Source organism: Pseudophryne corroboree (genome assembly GCF_028390025.1).
Source record: "Pseudophryne corroboree isolate aPseCor3 chromosome 3 unlocalized genomic scaffold, aPseCor3.hap2 SUPER_3_unloc_66, whole genome shotgun sequence".
NCBI lineage: Eukaryota > Metazoa > Chordata > Amphibia > Anura > Myobatrachidae > Pseudophryne > Pseudophryne corroboree.
Window position 1 is genome coordinate 295,304 of NW_026967559.1, and position 17,787 is coordinate 313,090.

Consider the following 17,787-nt stretch of genomic DNA (forward strand, 5'->3'; position numbering starts at 1 on the left):
CCATTCTCGTGGCCAAACAGAGAAGACTAGGAAAAATAGAGAGAAACAGAATAGAGTAAGTGTGAGAGTGAACTCAAAGAATAGACCCATTCCTAAATGCGGGTAGGGTCCTAAAGCGAAAGGGGTAGTGCCAACAAGGCAGTCCCTTCATTGTGGGGGGTAGCGACAATAAAAGAAAACAGTAAGTAAGAACCAGGACATGGAAAACAAGAACAAAGACGTCCTGCGGTCAAGCGCAAGGGTGGAGATGTAACAGGTGAAGACATGAGAAAAGAAATTCCAAATCGTGACATGACCAGACAAGTATATAATAGAACAATTACGTTGACAGTAACTATACTATATTAAAGAAAAGAAAACTGAAGAACAAACAGGCTTATATGAAAACATGTAGTCAACGACTGATGAACATTACAACAAGAAATGGAACAACAGTAATTGCGATATCGTGCCCATAGCCTAAGGCGGTCCCGCTATAGTAAGCAAAGTATTAGCCTTACCAATTCAAGGCACAACAATCATTGTCTGGATGGGACCAGGCAGGGCTATCGTACATGAGTCCCAGAGACCAAACAGTCCTTAGAACAACTAGAGCAGTATGTTCGGAATGTTGGGGAGAGGGGGGGGGGGAGGGAATACATTTTACAATAATAAAACAAAGCATAGTTACATGTCCCTGGTTATAAGAAAGCCATGTCATTTAATAGACCAATCAGGAGTAGGTGCCATAGGCCTCATTGGGGATGCAGAAGTGAGTTGATTCCTAAGCTCGTCAGGTAGAGTGTCAAGGATACCAAGAGTCTTGAGAAGGTCATAGCCTTGAGCAGGGTTTTAACTGAGTTTTGGAAACTTGAAGCTGAAATGGGAACCCCCATTTATACTTAATAGAATGAGTGCGGAGGACTCTGGTAACAGCAGCAAGGTCCCTACGCTTTCTAAGTGTAGAAGGTGCTAAGTCTTGGTATATTTGAAGTTGAGTGCCGGAATAATCAACGGATTGGTGTTCCCGTGCCGCAGACATGAGTTTTTCCTTTGTCTTGTAATAGTGGAACCGGAGGATGACATCCCGCGGTGGTTGAGTTGGGGGAGGCCGAGGGCGGAGCGCCCTATGCGCCCTGTCTAGAAGGAGCAGGTCTTTCGGAGTACCGGGGATCAGATTGAGGAATAGGCCTTCTAGAAAACCTGGGAGGGTCTCCATGGTAACACTCGCTGGAATTTTACGGACCCTAATATTATTTCTGCTGTTCCGATTGTCCAAGTCCTCCAAGTGGTCTCCATGAAGATCGACATCTGCGCGGAGGTCCGTTAGCTCCTGCTCAATCACGGCTTGGTACTGGCAAACCTCATCCATCTTACATTCCAGGGAATCCGTACGTGTGCCCAAGTCGGTCAGTTCATTTCTAAATTCCGTGAGCGTCGACCTCATCTCAGTTTGAATAGTTTTAGTGACAATAGAGATAATGTCTTGGGGGGTGAGGTGAGCTTTCGGCGACAGAGCGTCCTCCGAATCCGACATTCGATCTGTAGTTGAAGAGTTACGAGAAGTAGAACCTGCTTTCTCCCATGCACGAAGAATGCTGGGTTTATTAACAGCAGGGGATTTTTTTGCAACATAGTAGAACGGGAAAGGCAAGGTGATAAGTACCAAGAATATCAGCTCCGCTTAGGAGATCATAAATGAATATGGAAAATAATCCTGAGAGACCTCGGCTAGGAGAGCAGCTGCCCTCTAACGCTGGTTGACCGCAGGATGATCCAGCCTAGGACAGGCATCAGGTGCGCCATGGAGCGCCTCTTAGAGATTGGGCAACAGTGAAATGGAATCCACGGTAAAGTGGAGTGGGTTGCCGAGCTGACCCGGGGTCAGGGTAGTTGATGATAATAAAATGGCCTTAGAAATCTGCTGGTAGAGACAACCACGGGCACACAGGCACAGACCAGCCAGTAGCAATGCTGGGGCCTCGAGCAATAATAATTTGTAACCCTCCTGGGTGTTCGCTTCTCAAAGCTCACTAGAGGAGGTAGAGATAGCCATCCCCAATATTCCTGGGTGCGCCACGCCAACGCGCCGCCGAGTGGGAACGGCAGCGCAGGGGGGTGAAGACGTAGAGAACATCTCCAGGTGCCCTTTGTGCCACGTTGTGAGCTAGGCTAAAGGACGAGAAAAGGGGCAGGAGTGCCCACCTGCATCCAGGGAGAGAAACCACAGGGAGAACACTGGCGTCAGCTGGGGATTTTAGTGCTGTGTCCACCGGGAGCAGGGGCATCACAGGAGCAGTGGAGCAGGCTCTGTGGTGCATGAGAGAGAAGGGGAGATAAGCGTGGAGTCAGCGGGCCGCGGAGGGGAGCGATGATGCAGTGTGATCCCAGCCAGCCTCGGCACAGGCAGCCAGACTATGCGCCACTTCTCCGGAATCCGCAGCGGGTGTCACGCCAGCTGGAGCACGCGGCTATAGAGGAGGGGTCAATCAGCGGCTGCAGTAAAACACCAGGCTCCGTCCGCCGGTGTCCCAGGTCCCCGGGTTGCACCACCTTCTGTCTCAATAGCATACAGTATGGGCGTGCTGCCCCTAGTCAAGATGGTGCCGTCAGTCTAAAACACAAGGCTACAGCAGCCTGAGCACCTGGAGCCCACAGGATACGGGCTGATACGTTGGTGGAAGCGGTGAGTGTCTCCACATCCGTGGAGACGGCCTGCGGCAGGAGGGGAAAGAGTGAGAACAGGTGAGCAGCGTCTCTGGTCCCAGACGCGCCGGTGGCTCATCCGCGCCAAACAGCCTGTCCCCGCTCCAGGTGCCGCAGTTGAGGGGGGCTTCCCAGCCGGGTCAGTCAGGCGGGTGATGGACGCAGGGGTAGCAGAGGAAAGGAGGGCGTTCTGTCGCAGACCGCGAGCGCCTCACTTCCAGTCCGGGGCAGAGGAGAAATCGAGGCCCCTGCTCCAGTCAGGGAAGCAGGCCGCAACTCGCACAGGTGCAGGAGGCACCCGCCGGCTCCGCAGACCACCTCTCCCGACACAGGAGCAATTGAGGGGGTCCAAAACGAGTCCTCTCATGCAGGTAGCAGCATAATTTGAGCGAGGTAAGTGTGCCTCAGGCAGGAGCTCAAACACTGCCCAACTGCCTGGATCCGCTGCCAAGCCACACCCCAATCTCTTTCATCTTAGTCTGTATGAGTGCCAGTCTCACTGATATCGGACCTCAAAGCTTGAATATTAGAGTTAAATTCTGAGGTTATTTTAGTCCTTAAAATAGGATTTTAATACCTACCGGTAAATCCTTTTCTCTTAGTCCGTAGAGGATGCTGGGGACTCCATAAGGACCATGGGGTATAGACAGGCTCCGCAGGAGACATGGGCACTCTAAGACTTTAATGGGCATGAACTGGCTCCTCCCTCTATGCCCCTCCTCCAGACCTTAGTTATAGGAACTGTGCCCAGAGGAGACAAACATTTTGAGGAAAAGGATTTTGTTAATTAAGGGTGAGATACATACCAGCTCACACCACAACACACCGTATAACATGGTATATAACTAAACCAGTTAACAGCATGAACCAAAAGACACTGGGACGGGCGCACAGCATCCTCTACGGACTAAGAGAAAAGGATTTACCGGTAGGTATTAAAATCCTATTTTCTCATATGTCCTAGAGGATGCTGTGGACTCTGTAAGGACAATGGGGTTTATACCAAAGCTCCAGACCGGGCAGGAGAGTGCGGATGACTCTGCAGCACCGATTGAGCAAACATGAGGTCCTCATCAGCCAGGGTATCAAACTTGTAGAATTTTGCAAAAGTGTTTGAACCCAACCAAGTAGCTGCTCAGCAAAGCTGTAAAGCCGAGACGCCTCGGGCAGCCGCCCAAGAAGAGCCCACCTTCCTAGTGGAATGGGCCTTTACCGATTTTGGTAACGGCAATCCAGCCATAGAATGAGCCTGCTGAATCGTGTTACAGATTCAGCGTGCAATAGTCTGCTTAGAAGCAGGAGCGCCAACCTTGTTGGCCGCATACAGGACAAACAGTGCCTCTGTTTTCCTAACACGAGCCGTTCTGGCTACATACATTTTTAAAGCCCTGACCACATCAAGGGACTTGGAATCCTCCAAGGCATCCGTAGCCACAGGCACCACAATAGGTTGGTTCATGTGAAACAACGAAACCACCTTAGGCAGAAATTGTTGACGAGTTCTCAATTCCACTCTATCCACATGGAAAATCAGATAGGGGCTTTTGTGAGACAAAGCTGCCAATTCGGACACCCGCCGTGCCGACGCCAAGGCCAATAACATGACCACTTTCCAAGTGAGAAATTTCAACTCAACCTTTTGTAGATGTTCAAACCAATGTGACGTAAGGAACTGTAACACCACGTTAAGGTCCCACGGTGCAACTGAGGTCACAAAAGGAGGTTGGATGTGCAGCACACCCTTCACAAAAGTCTGCACTTCTGGAATTGAGGCCAATTCCCTTTGAAAGAATATTGATAAGGCCAAAATCTGCACTTTAATGGAGCCTAACTTTAGGCCCGCATCCACACCTGCCTGCAGAAAATGGAGAAAACGACCCAGCTGAAAATCTTCCGTAGGAGCTTTCTTGGATTCACACCAAGACACATACTTTCTCCAAATACGGTGATAGTGCTTCGCCGTTACCTCTTTCCTAGCCTTGAGTAGGGTGGGGATGACCTCCCCAGGAATACATTTTCTAGCTAGGATCTGGTGTTCAACCGCCATGCCGTCAAACGTAACCACGGTAAGTCCTGGAACACGCACGGCCCCTGCTGTAATAGATCCTCTCTGAGAAGAAGAGGCCAAGGATCTTCCATGAGCAATTCCTGAAGATCTGGATAACAGGCCCTTCGAGGCCAATCTGGAACAACGAGTATCGTCCGAACCCTTGTTCTTCTTATGATCCTCTAAATTTTTGAGATAAGTGGAAGTGGAGGGAACACATAGACCGACTGAAACACCCACGGTTTCACTAGTGCGTCCACTGCTATTGCTTGAGGGTCCCCCGACCTGGAACAATATGTCCGAAGCTTCTTGTTGAGGCGAGACGCCATCATGTCTATTTGAGGAAGTCCCCAGCGACTTGTCACTTCTGCAAAGACCTCTTGATGAAGGCCCCACTCTCCTGGATGGAGATCATGTCTGCTGAGGAAGTCTTCTTCCCAGTTGTCCACTCCTGGAATGAAGACTGCTGACAGAGCGCTCACATGATTTTCCACCCAGCGAAGAATCTTGGTGGCCTCCGCCATGGCCACTCTGCTCTTTGTCCCGCCCTGGCGGTTTACGTGCTCCACGGCTGTAATGTTGTCCGACTGAATCAGGACGGGTAGGTCGCGAAGCAGATGTTCTGCCTGCCGTAGGCCGTTGTATATAGCCCTTAACTCCAGCACGTTTATGTGCAGACAAGCTTCCTGGCTTGACCATTTTCCCTGGAAATTTTGTGTGACTGCTCCCCAACCTCGGAGACTCGCGTCCGTGGTCACCAGAACCCAATTTTGTATCCGAACCCGCGACCCTCTAGAAGGTGAGCACTTTGGAGCCACCACAGAAGAGAAATCCTGGCCCTGGGGGACAGGCTTATCTTTTGATGTATCTGGAGATGGGACCCTGACCACTTGTCCAGTAGGTCCCACTGAAACGTTCTTGCATGGAACTTGCCAAACGGAATAGCCTCGTAGGCCGCCACCCTCTTTCCCAGCACCCAAGTGCAGTGATGAATAGACAATCGTTGTGGTTTTAGCAGATCCTTGACCATGTTCTGGAGTTCCTGAGCTTTTTCCATAGGGAGAAAATTCCTCTGCAGTTCCGTGTCCAGAATCATGCCCAAAAACATCAGCTGAGTTGTCGGAACCAACTGCGACTTTGGAAAATTTAGGAGCCAGCCGTGTTGTTGTAGCACCCTCAGGGAGAACGCCACGCTTTTTAGTAACTGCTCCCTTGATCTCGCTTTTATCAGGAGATCGTCCAAGTACGGGATAATTGTGACTCCATGCTTGCGCAGGAGCACCATCATTTCCGCCATTACTTTGGTGAAAATCCTCGGGGCCGTGGAAAGACCAAACGGCAACGTCTGAAATTGGTAGTGACAATCCTGTACAGCGAATCTCAGGAACGCCTGATGAGGAGGATATATGGGGACATGCAGGTATGCATCCTTTATGTCGAGAGACACCATAAAATCCCTCCCCTCCAGACTGGAGATCACAGCTCAGATAGATTCCATCTTGAATTTGAATCTTTTTAAATACAGGTTGAGGGATTTTAAGTTCTGACCGAGCCATCCAGTTTCGGGACCACAAATAGGGTTGAATAAAAACCTTTTCCCTGTTGCAATGGGGGAACCGTGGCAATGACTTGCTGCTGACACAGCTTTTGTATTGCAACGCAAACTACCTCTCTCTTTGGGAGAGAAGCTGTAAGGCCGACTTGAAAAATCGGTGCGGAGGCACGTCTTGGAACTCCAGTTTGTATCCTTGGGTCACAATTCTTAGCACCCAAGGATCCAGGCCCGAACGAACCCAGACCTGACCGAAGAGTTGAAGACGTGCCCCCACCGGTGCGGACTCCCACAGCGGAGCCCCAGCAACATGCAGCGGATCTGGTAGAGGCCGGAGAGGACTTTTGCTCCTGGGAGCTAGCCGCAGCCGGCGATATTTTCCCTCTTCCTTTACCTCTGGTTGCGAGGAAGGGGGATCCACGTCCCTTTCTGAATTTATGAGACCGAAAGGACTGCATCTGGTATTGAGGTGTTTTCTTTTGCTGTGGAGGGACAAAAGGCAAAAAAGAAGACTTACCGCAGTAGCTGTGGAAACCAGGTCCGCGAGGCATTCCCCAAACAAAACTTCACCTTTCTAGGGCAGAAGCCTCCATAGCCTTTTTGGAGTCAGCATCACCATTCCATTAATGAGTCCACAACGCCCTCCTAGCTGAGATTGCCATGGCATTAACCTTGATCCCAAGAGGCCAATATCTCTCGCAGCCTCCCTTAAGTATATCGCTGCATCCTTGATGTGACCCAACGTCAAAAACACATTATCCCTATCGAGGGTGTCTATGTCAGATGACAAGTTATCTGCCCATCTTTCAATTGCGCTACTCACCAATGACGAAGCTACGGCCGGCCTGAGCAGCGCACCCATAGTCACATAAATAGATTTTAAGGTAGTTTCTTGAAGGCCGCCGTGTCAGAGGACGGTAGGGCCACTTTCTTGGACAACCGTGCCAAAGCCTTGTCCACCGTGGGTCCCACCGTGACCTGTCCTGTGAGGGGAAAGGATACGCCATAGCAATTCTCCTGGGAATCTGCAGTCTCTTGTCTGGAGAATCCCAAGCTTTTTCAAACAGAGCGTTCAGTTCATGAGAGGGAGGAAACATTACCTCAGGTTTCTTTCCCTTAAACATACAGACCCTTGTGTCAGGGACAGTGGGGTCCTCTGTGATATGTAACACATCTTTTATTGCCACAATCATGTACTGAATACTCTTGGCTACCTTAGGATGTAATCTTGCATCATCATAGTCGACACTGGAGTCGGAATCCGTGTCGGTATCAGTGTCTACTATCTGGGTAAAGGGACGTTTCTGTGACCCTGAGGGGGTCTGTGACAAAGCATCATCCATGGATTGTCTCCATGCTTGGTTCTGAGACTCAGATTTGTCTAACCTTTTATGCAATAAAGCCACACTTGCATTCAAAACACTCCACATATCTACCCAATCAGCAGTCGGCGGTGCCAACTGAGTCATTCCCACATTCTGCTCCACTTCCTCCCGGGAATAGAGCCTTCCCCCTCAGACATGTCGACACACACGTACTGACACCCCCAAACACACTGGGTTATAGAGGACAGACCCACAGTGAGGTCCTTTAGAGACAGAAAGGGAGTTTGCCAGCTCACACCCAGCGCCTCACCGGTCTGAAGGATTAAACAATGCCCCAGACCTGTAAGCGCTTTTATATATTAATAAACAGCACCAAATTACTGTGCCCCCCCCCCCCCTCGTTTTGCACACTGCTACTTGTGTACAGCAGTGAAGGGCCAGGAGCAGCATCTCTGCAGCAAGCTGTGGAGAAAATGGTGCTGGTTAGAGCTGAGGGAAGGAGCCCCGCCCCCTACATGGCGCGCTTCGGTCCTGCTTTTTTTTATACTGGTCGGGGGTCTGTATACACTGCCTATGCAGTATATATACTTGCCAGTGACTTATTAAGAGGTTTATATTGCTGCATGCGAGAGTATAGAGGTAAGACACTGATGATGGGGGTGTAAGAGTGGATTATAACCTACCAAATGATGATGATTACAGGGTATTATATGGTGTATTGCATGTAAAGTACCTTGTTCCACACCTACTCTGCTGTAGCAATATACCTTATATAAGGGTGAGTAACACATGTACAGGCTTACCAGCGTATGAGCACACACATAAAGGAATGCTACCTTACCAATGCTTCCAGGAGTAACGTTAGGAGACATTTCTCTGATCCATCAGCTCATATGACTGATGTTATTGTTCATCTACAATCTCCAATTCATACGATATGTTCCCCATCCATTGTTTTACATTGGTGCTGACATAGGACTTGGCGAGTGACTCCATCTCCATTTATACTTCATGGTTAGTTACCAGTACAAGAGAGAGATATATCTAAGTCTTATTATAATATTACATTTGTTATTGTGAGTGTTCTCAGGAGGGTGGACACAATGATAATCTGAGACAATATTATAAAGCCTTCATTAAAAGTTATGTTTTATTATACACACACATTTACAATTAAGTGTCCCAGAGTGTCGTCTTCTCCTATTGTTTACAAGATTAATATTGTTACAGAAAATGTCACATTTCCATAATGTATTTTATTTCCAACAGATGGACACACAAGCATGAATATCTCAGAAGGACATCTAATGTTATCCCCGGATTGTGACATAAAAGATAATGACAGTAGACAGGATTCTCCAGGAGATAACCCCATTACCCCAATTATACATCCAGCTCTATCAGCTGATCCCTCTGATCCTGGGAAATGTTCTCCTGATCACTCTGATATTGGTGCATCTGTTACAGCTCTGACAGTAGATACAGAGTTTCCCTGTTTTATAGATGCCAAATGTTTTATACAGAACACAAAGCTTATTACCATCAGTCAGCTAAGGCAGGTGAGAGGCCATTTTCATATTCTGAGTGTGAGAAATGTTTTACATGGAAATCAGATCTTGTTACACATCAGAGAAGTCACACAGGTGAGAAGCCATTTTCTTGCTCTGAGTGTGGGAAATGTGTTAGACGGAAATCACAACTTGTTACACATCAGCGAAGTCACACAGGTGAGAGGCCATTCCCATGTTCTGAGTGTGGGAAATCTTTTACACACAAATCACATCTTGTTAAACATCAGCGAAGTCACACAGGTGAGAATCCATTTTCATGTTCTGAGTGTGGGAAATGTTTTACACACAAATCGTATCTTGTTATACATCAGAGAAGTCACACAGGTGAGAGGCCATTTCCATGTTCTGAGTGTGGGAAATGTTTTACATACAAATCGTATCTTGTTATACATCAGAGAAGTCACACAGGTGAGAAGCCATTTCCATGTTCTGAGTGTGAGAAATGTTTTGCACGGAAATCACATCTTGTTAAACATCAGAGAAGTCACACAGGTGAGAAACCATTTTCTTGCTCCGAGTGTGGGAAATGTTTTACACAGAAATCACATCTTGTTAATCATCAGCGAAGTCACACAGGTGAGAAACCATTTTCTTGCTCCGAGTGCGGGAAATGTTTTACACAGAAATCACATCTTGTTAATCATCAGCGAAGTCACACAGGTGAGAATACATTTCCATGTTCTGAGTGTGGGAAATATTTTACACAGAAATCAGATCTTATTAAACATCAGAGAAGTCACACAGGTGAGAAGCCATTTCCATGTTCTGAGTGTGGGAAATGTTTTGCACACAAAACAGATCTTGTTAAACATCAGAGAACTCACACAGGTGAGAAGCCATTTTCTTGCTCTGAGTGCGGGAAATGTTTTACACAGAAATCAAATCTTGTTAAACATCAGCGAAGTCACACAGGTGAGAATTCATTTCCATGTTCTGAGAAGTAAATCAGCTATTGTAGACATCACTCAGGTGAGAAACCATTTTAATATTCTGGGGTATACTTATCATTGCCATGCGTTGTTCTTCAAGGTTCTTATCCTATCTCCTGTGCTTTTTGCAATATACATGCTACCGCAGGGTGAAGTAATCAGATGTCATGCCCTCATCTACTGTTATACAGATGTTATGCCAATCCAAAATGGTTGTCTAGTTGAGCTCCAGGTATGGGTGATGGCAGTTGGCTGTGACTCCGTCCTGGTGAAACAGGTCTGTCATAAGATAGAAGCTCACCGACAAAGGGCAGGGCTACAGCTCAGCTTTGCAAACCAACCAGACTTGCGCTTGGAGGTTTAGAGTTACAAAATGCTGATCCTGTGCGGAATCTTGGTGTCCTGGATGGTGGAGTGACACTTCGACATCACGTATCAGCCACAATCAGATCCTCATCTGAGGAACAGAGCCAGACTCCAGCACTTATTTCCCTCAGAAGATCTACCTACAGCCATACATACACTTGTATCATCACGCATAGACTACTGCAATGTCCTCTACCTGGGTCTCCCAGCAAAAGAATTACACCGTTTGTAGCTTGTCCAGAATGCAGCAGCCAGGCTGTTACCCAACCATCCTGTTCCTGCCACATAACACCCATTCTCTGCTCCCTTCACCGGCTGCCTGTAAGATGGTGACTATTACATAATCTTACTGACTCTCCCAGCACTACATGACCAGTGTCCGTGGTACCAGAAGCAGCTTCTGCCTCCTTACTGCCCTGCTTTCTTACTTGCATCTGCAGATAAAGGACTGTTACCAGCAGTACCAAGAATCCCCAAGCAGTGCTGAGAGGTCAGGAGGAAGACAGGGTGGTTGCACTGGTGCTGTAGTGGGGCCTGCCGAAGGCACTGTCAGTGGGTAATATTGTCCCCAAGCAGTGCTGAGGTGTCAGGGGGTAGACACAGGGTGGCTGGCAGTAGTGGGGGGAGATAGTGCGGGTGACAGTAGTCGGGGGGAGACAATGTGGGTGGCAATAGTGGGAGACGGTGGGTGGCAGTAGTGGGGGGAGACAGGGTGGGTGGCAGTAGGGACTGCAGAAGGCAGTGTCTGAGAATCTTGTCCCCAAGCAGCGCTAAGGTGTCAGGGAGACTGGGTGGGTGGCAGTAGTGGAGGGGTGACAGTAGTGGGGGGAGACAGGACTGGCAGTAGTGGAGGGGAAATAGGGTGGTAGCAGTAGGGACTGCAGAAGGCAGTGTCTGAGAATCTTGTCCCCAAGCAGCGCTAAGGTGTCAGGGAGACTGGGTGGGTGGCATTAGTGGAGGGGTGACAGTAGTGGGGGTATACTGGGCAGTGGTAGTAGTGGGAGGAGACAGGGTGGTGGCAGTAGTGGGGGGAGACGGAGGTGGTAGTAGTGGGGTGAGACGTGACTGGCAGTAGTGGGGGGAGACAGGACTGGCAGTAGTGGGGGGAGACAGGGTGGTGACAGTAGTGGGGGGAGACAGGATGGGTGGCAGTAGTGGGGGAGACAGGGCAGGTGGCAGTAGTGGGGGGAGATAAGGTGGGTGGCAGTAGTGGGGGGAAACAGGGCGGGTGGCAGTAGTGGGGGGAGACAGGGCGGGTGACAGTAGTGGGGGGAGACAGGGCGGATGGCCACAGTACCAGGAGCTACTGGAGGCAGTAAAGAGGTGTATGGGTCCTGCACAGTCAGTTGATAATTAGACAATGATTATTATGCTTTCTTATTTCCAATTAATCCCTTGTATGTGTTACTGTTATTTGCTGTGTCAGCCTTTATGTGTGTTCTGTGTAATAATCCTGAAAGTAGTGCTGCTACCGATCTCATATCATTTGTAGTAACTTGGAAAAGATGAGATATGAGGTGCACTCTGGAAGCTTATAGGGGGTTAATCAGAGATGAACGCAGATGAGACATCACGCAACCCCCTGGAAAATGGTCCCGGCCCACCCGCGTTCACCCCTCAGAGATGCGGCTGCAATGTGTGTGTCTGCGCGGCCGCTGCGCATGTGCATTTTGTCACCACCAGTAAACTGCTGCGGGCCGCTATTGCAGCTGGATCTGAATAACCTCCTTAGGCTTTTGGCTCCTGATATATATCTGTTTTAGTTACCTACAAAACTGAAACATAACCTGAATTGTTTCTGTGCTTTAAAGGATATTTCTCTTACGTCCTAGAGGATGCTGGGGTTCCATTTAGTACCATGGGGTATAGATGGGTCCACTAGGAGCCATGGGCACTTTAAGCGTTTAATAGTGTGGGCTGGTTCCTCCCTCTATGCCCCTCCTACCAGACTCCGTTTAGTTAATGTGCCCGGAGGAGCCGGTCACAGCTAGGGGAGCTCCTAGGAGTTTTCTTAGTTTTATTGTTTTCTAGAGTTTGTCTTTTTACAGGAGGCTGTTTGGCTACAGTCTGCCGGCTTCGTGGGACTTAGGGGGGAGAATGGACCAACTTAATACAGAGTTAATGGCTCCATTACTCCGCTGACAGGACACTGAGCTCCTGAGGGAAATGTCCGCAAGCCCCACCATGGCGACCGCACACTCCCGCAGCACGCCGCCACCCTTAACAGCCAAAAGACATGAAGAGTGGTGAGTACAGCGCTGGCGTCCCAGTTAGCGGGATGGCGGCACAAGGGTTGGAGCGCAGCTCTGGTTGCAGGCTGCGCTCCTGCAAGGCTCAGCAAAATATTTTAACTCAGCGCTATGAGGGGCGTTCGGAGCCAGTAAGACTACCCTACACTGGTCTGACTGGGGCTGTATCCCACTCTCAGACATAATACCACAAGGCCAGTATAAACAAAAGGGCGGGAAGCTGCGCGTCATTACAGGGGGGCGGGGCTTCCACTCAGGGCAGACCCAGCCGCTCACCAGCGCCATTTTCTCCCAGCAGATCTCATTACAGGATGCTGACAGGGAAGCGCTGCCCCTCCAGACAACTCCAGCATACCTCTGCGGTACCAGGGGGTTATAGAGGGGGGGGTGTAAATCAATGGTACTGGCTGCCCTATTAAAGGTAGCTGGTCAGCGCCGGGCTTTTATCATAATATTAGGTAGATAGGGCACTGTGTGGATGGTTCCTCATACTCTGTGGCTCTCTGAAGGTGTGAGGGAAACTGACATTTTCCTGTGTGTGTGCGCGCATATATCTCACATTACCATGGCAAGGGACTGTGGGGGTCATTCCGAGTTGATCGCTCGCTCGCTAGCTAGTTTTAGCAGCCGTGCAAACATTATACCGCCCACTGGGGAGTGTATTTTAGCAGAAGTGTGAACACGTGCAGCCGAGCTCTGCAAAAACAGTTTATGCAGTTTCTGAGTAGCTCTGAACCTACTCAGCGCTTGCGATCACTTCAGCCTATTCGTGTCTCGATTTGACGTCATACACACGCCCAGCCATGCCTGCGTTTTTTCAGACACGCCTGCATTTTTGCAAACACTCCCTGAAAATGGTCAGTTGACACCCAGTAACGCCCCCTTTCTGTCAATCTTCTAGCGGCCGCCAGTGCGAAGAAAAACTTTGCAAAACTTTGAAAAACCTGAGCACAACCACAAAGGGCTTTGTACCCGTACGTCGCGTGTGCGCAATGCAGGGCATACGTATGCGCAGGAATGCAGTTTTTCACCTGATCGCTGCGCTGCGAAAATCGGCAGCGAGCAATCAACTTGGAATGACCCCCTGTGTGTCTTGTACTGCAGAGTGTTTATCTTCTCCAGGGGAGTCTCTACCATGTACTCAAGAGTGTACAAAGTCTCAGGCTTCTGGGTCCGAACCCCCTTGGGTGTGATATCAACTATCTCTTCCAAATTATCCCATACTGAGAAAGAGAAGCAGTTTTTGAGAGTCTGTGGAGGATCTGAAGAATAGGGATTCAGCCCCCACAACTGCGCCTCTCACCCCACCCACGTATCCACAAAAGTGTACACTGGCCCAGATAATGCGTGCTGACACTGACACCGACGCCTCAGATACAGGGGACGGTGAGGTGGATCTGGGTGGATGATGCAGCTCCTACCCAAGGGGTTCAAGCTATGATTGCGGCCATTAGGGATATTTTGCAGATAACTGAGAAGATTCCTGTTCAGGAAGAGGAATCTTATTTTAATGTAAAAAAGAAATCCTCGGTTACCTTCCCTGCATCAAAAGGAGTTAAACTCCCTATTTGAAGGAACCTGGGAAAACCCAGAGAAAAAATTCCAAATCCCTAAAAGGCTGCTCATTTCTTTCCCTCAGGAGTATAGGAAGAAGTGGGAAAACCCATCTATTGTGGATGCCTCTGTGTCTAGATTGTCAAAAAAGGTTGTTTTACCTGTCCCTGGTACAGCCTCCTTAAAGGATCCGGCTGCCTGCATGTTTGAGACTACGCTCAAATCACTATGCACTGCTACAGGAATGGCTCAGAGACTCACTATTGCTTGTGCGTGGATTTCTAGGGCCATAGTAAAGTGGTCAGGCACCTTACTAGATGATTTAGATTCCATGAATAGGAGTGACATTGACATGTTTTTACATCACATACAGGATTCTGCAAGCTTCATGGTGGAGGCCATGAAGGAAATTGGCCTGCTTAATGCAAGAGCCACAACTATGGCAGTTTCGGCATGCAGGGGACTGTGGCTTCGCCAATGGACTGCTGACACAGAATCCAAGAAAAGTGTGATCATGCCCTTCACTGGTAAGGCCCTGTTTGGGGACACACTGGATATGTGGATATCCAAGGCAGCTGTGGGTAAGTCAACATATTTTCCTTCTGCAACTACATCGGCTAGGAAATCATATCCTACACCTACACTGCAGTCCTTTCGGGCTGCAAAGTTTAAAAAGAAGTCCAAGTGTTCCTCCACTTCCTTTAGTGGAGGTTGAGGAAAATCCAGAAAACCTGCAGCGACAGGTTCCCAGGAACAGACCTCAGGTTCTGCTTCCTCAAAACCTTCGGCATGTCGGTGGACCTCACTGCCTGGAGATCAGGCAGGTGGAAATAAGGTTAAAAGATTTCAGTCACATCTGGGCGACATCATGCCTAGAGCCCTGGGTAAAAGATATTATTGACCAGGGGTACAGACTGGAGTTTCAAGAACTCCCACCTCACAGATTCTTCAAATCAGGCTTACCAGCTTCTCAGGAAGACAGTACAATCCTGCAGGAGGCTATTCAAAAATTGTTACAAACACAAGTCTTTGTTCCAGTTCCACCTCAACTACAGAACAGGGGTTATTACTCCAATTTGTTTGTGATGCCGAAACCGGACGGTTCAGTAAGACCGATATTGAACTTAAAATCCTTGAACCCTTACTTGAGGGTATTCAAATTCAAGATGGAGTCTCTGAAAGCGGTAATCTCAGGTCTGGAGGAGAGGGATTTCCTAGTATCCCTTGATATCAAGGATGCGTACCTTAACATTCCGATCTGGCCTCCTCACCAGACTTATCTAAGGTTTGCGCTAAAATACTAAATGGTGCATATATGAATGAAAACTCCTGTATAATATATAACCATCTGATTCATTTATTCAATAAAAAATACTCTTTGAGGAAGCACCCAGGTGCGAAACTAGTTAGAGGGAAAATTTGCTGATCATTCTACAAATTTCTACAACTGATGGTGATCTGGTCCATAAGCTGGGAACCAAGGACGGCCAAACGTGACTCCTTAAATCAGAAACCTCCAGCTGGGTCTTCTGCAACAAGGGCGCGGCAAACCATCTGACAGGGAGAGTCAGACCTGCACAGCCATCCGTGTAAAGGCGGCTCCAGCTTCCCGTGCTCTGTTGAGCGGACGTAGACAGGTGAGAGAAAGCACCACATACCGCTGAGCGCAGAACAAGATCCCGCAAAGCAGCCAATTGGGCTTCAGTGGTAAGTTGCCATACACGCCACATAAGCAACAATCACATTACGGGACAAGTGCTCTCAGGATCGTTTGTACATAACGTGGGATACCACACTTAGTGCCACTGCTTGTGTATACAAGAGACTGCACCTTAAAACTGAAAAGCATACGAGTGTGCAAAAGTTTTCATACCATTTTAAGAAACATATATATCATGGAACAATAAGCTGTGTGCATACAGTATATATCATAGAACAATAAGCTGTGTGCATAGAGTATATATCATGGAACAATAAGCTGTGTGCATACAGTATATATCATGGAACAATAAGCTGTGTGCATATAGTATATATCATGGAACAATAAGCTGTGTGCATACAGTATATATCATGGAACAATAAGCTGTGTGCATACAGTATATATCATGGAACAATAAGCTGTGTGCATACATCATATGAGTGGTAACCACAATTTGGGACAGCATCTTTAAACACAGTTTCTACAATATCTATATGGATAACATTTTAAAGTTAAATTGCACTTTTTTTTATGAAAGATGTGTACTTAAGATTGGATACTATCTAGAGTGTGCATAAGTGTTCATACGACATGTGGTAATATATATCAGGTATTATATATTGTTATAGCAATTAGGAAAAGTATTTGATGACTTGTACACATGGGCCCTCATTCCGAGTTGTTCGCTCGGTATTTTTCATCGCATCGCAGTGAAAATCCGCTTAGTACGCATGCGCAATGTTCGCACTGCGACTGCGCCAAGTAACTTTACTATGAAGAAAGTATTTTTACTCACGGCTTTTTCTTCGCTCCGGCGATCGTAATGTGATTGACAGGAAATGGGTGTTACTGGGCGGATACACGGCGTTTCAGGGGCGTGTGGCTGAAAACGCTACCGTTTCCGGAAAAAACGCAGGAGTGGCCGGGGAAACGGTGGGAGTGCCTGGGCGAACGCTGGGTGTGTTTGTGACGTCAACCAGGAACGACAAGCACTGAAATGATCGCACAGGCAGAGTAAGTCTGGAGCTACTCTGAAACTGCTAACTCGTTTGTAATCGCAATATTGCGCGTACGTCGGTCGCAATTTTAAGAAGCTAAGATTCACTCCCAGTAGGCGGCGGCTTAGCGTGTGTAACTCTGCTACATTCGCCTTGCGAGCGAACAACTCGGAATGAGGGCCATGAATTCTATATAGTAAAAGCAGAACGTTACCCAATCTTTTTATATATATATATATATTTTTATTGATTAAATAAATCAGATGGTTATATATTATACAGGAGTTTTCATTCATATATGCACCATTTAGTATTTTAGCGCAAAACAGTAATTTTTTGGTTCGCTTTAATTTCTGAGGTGGAGATCTGTGGCTCTTCATCATCACTAATTAAAATAGCTGTGCGCACACAGACACAGCTGGACTGGTTTTCTGCAGCTCATAGTAGAAAAACGAATTGAATTTATACAATTTAAAACCATATAGCGCCTGAATTGTGATTTTTTTGAGTTCTGTTATCTAAGGTTTGCACTACAGGGCTGTCCCTATCCGTTCCAGGCTCTGCCATTTGGCCTCTCCACAGGGCCGAGGGTGTTTACCAAGGTCATGGCAGAGATGATGCTCCTCCGCAAGCGGAGTGAACATAGGCCCTCATTCCGAGTTGTTCGCACGCAAGGCAATTTTTGCAGAGTTACACACACTAAGCCGCCGCCTACTGGGAGTGAATCTTAGCTTCTTAAACTTGCGAACGATGTATTAGCAATATTGCGATTACAAACTTCTTAGCAGTTTCAGAGTAGCTTCAGACTTACT

The 17,787-nt window shown here is 48.0% G+C and overlaps 2 protein-coding genes across 2 annotated transcripts in view; one reads left to right on the top strand and one right to left on the bottom strand.

Moving 5' to 3' along the window:
- LOC134984579 (zinc finger protein 585A-like) overlaps positions 1-17,787 on the bottom strand; it is a 117,329-nt gene that overhangs the window by 50,939 nt on the left and 48,603 nt on the right. The window lies entirely within an intron of this gene.
- On the top strand, positions 1,784-10,124 carry LOC134984575 (gastrula zinc finger protein XlCGF17.1-like). Its single transcript, XM_063950128.1, has 2 exons — positions 1,784-1,812; positions 9,161-10,124. Exons 1-2 carry the CDS (start codon positions 1,784-1,786, stop codon positions 10,122-10,124), a joined length of 993 nt encoding a protein of 330 aa, XP_063806198.1.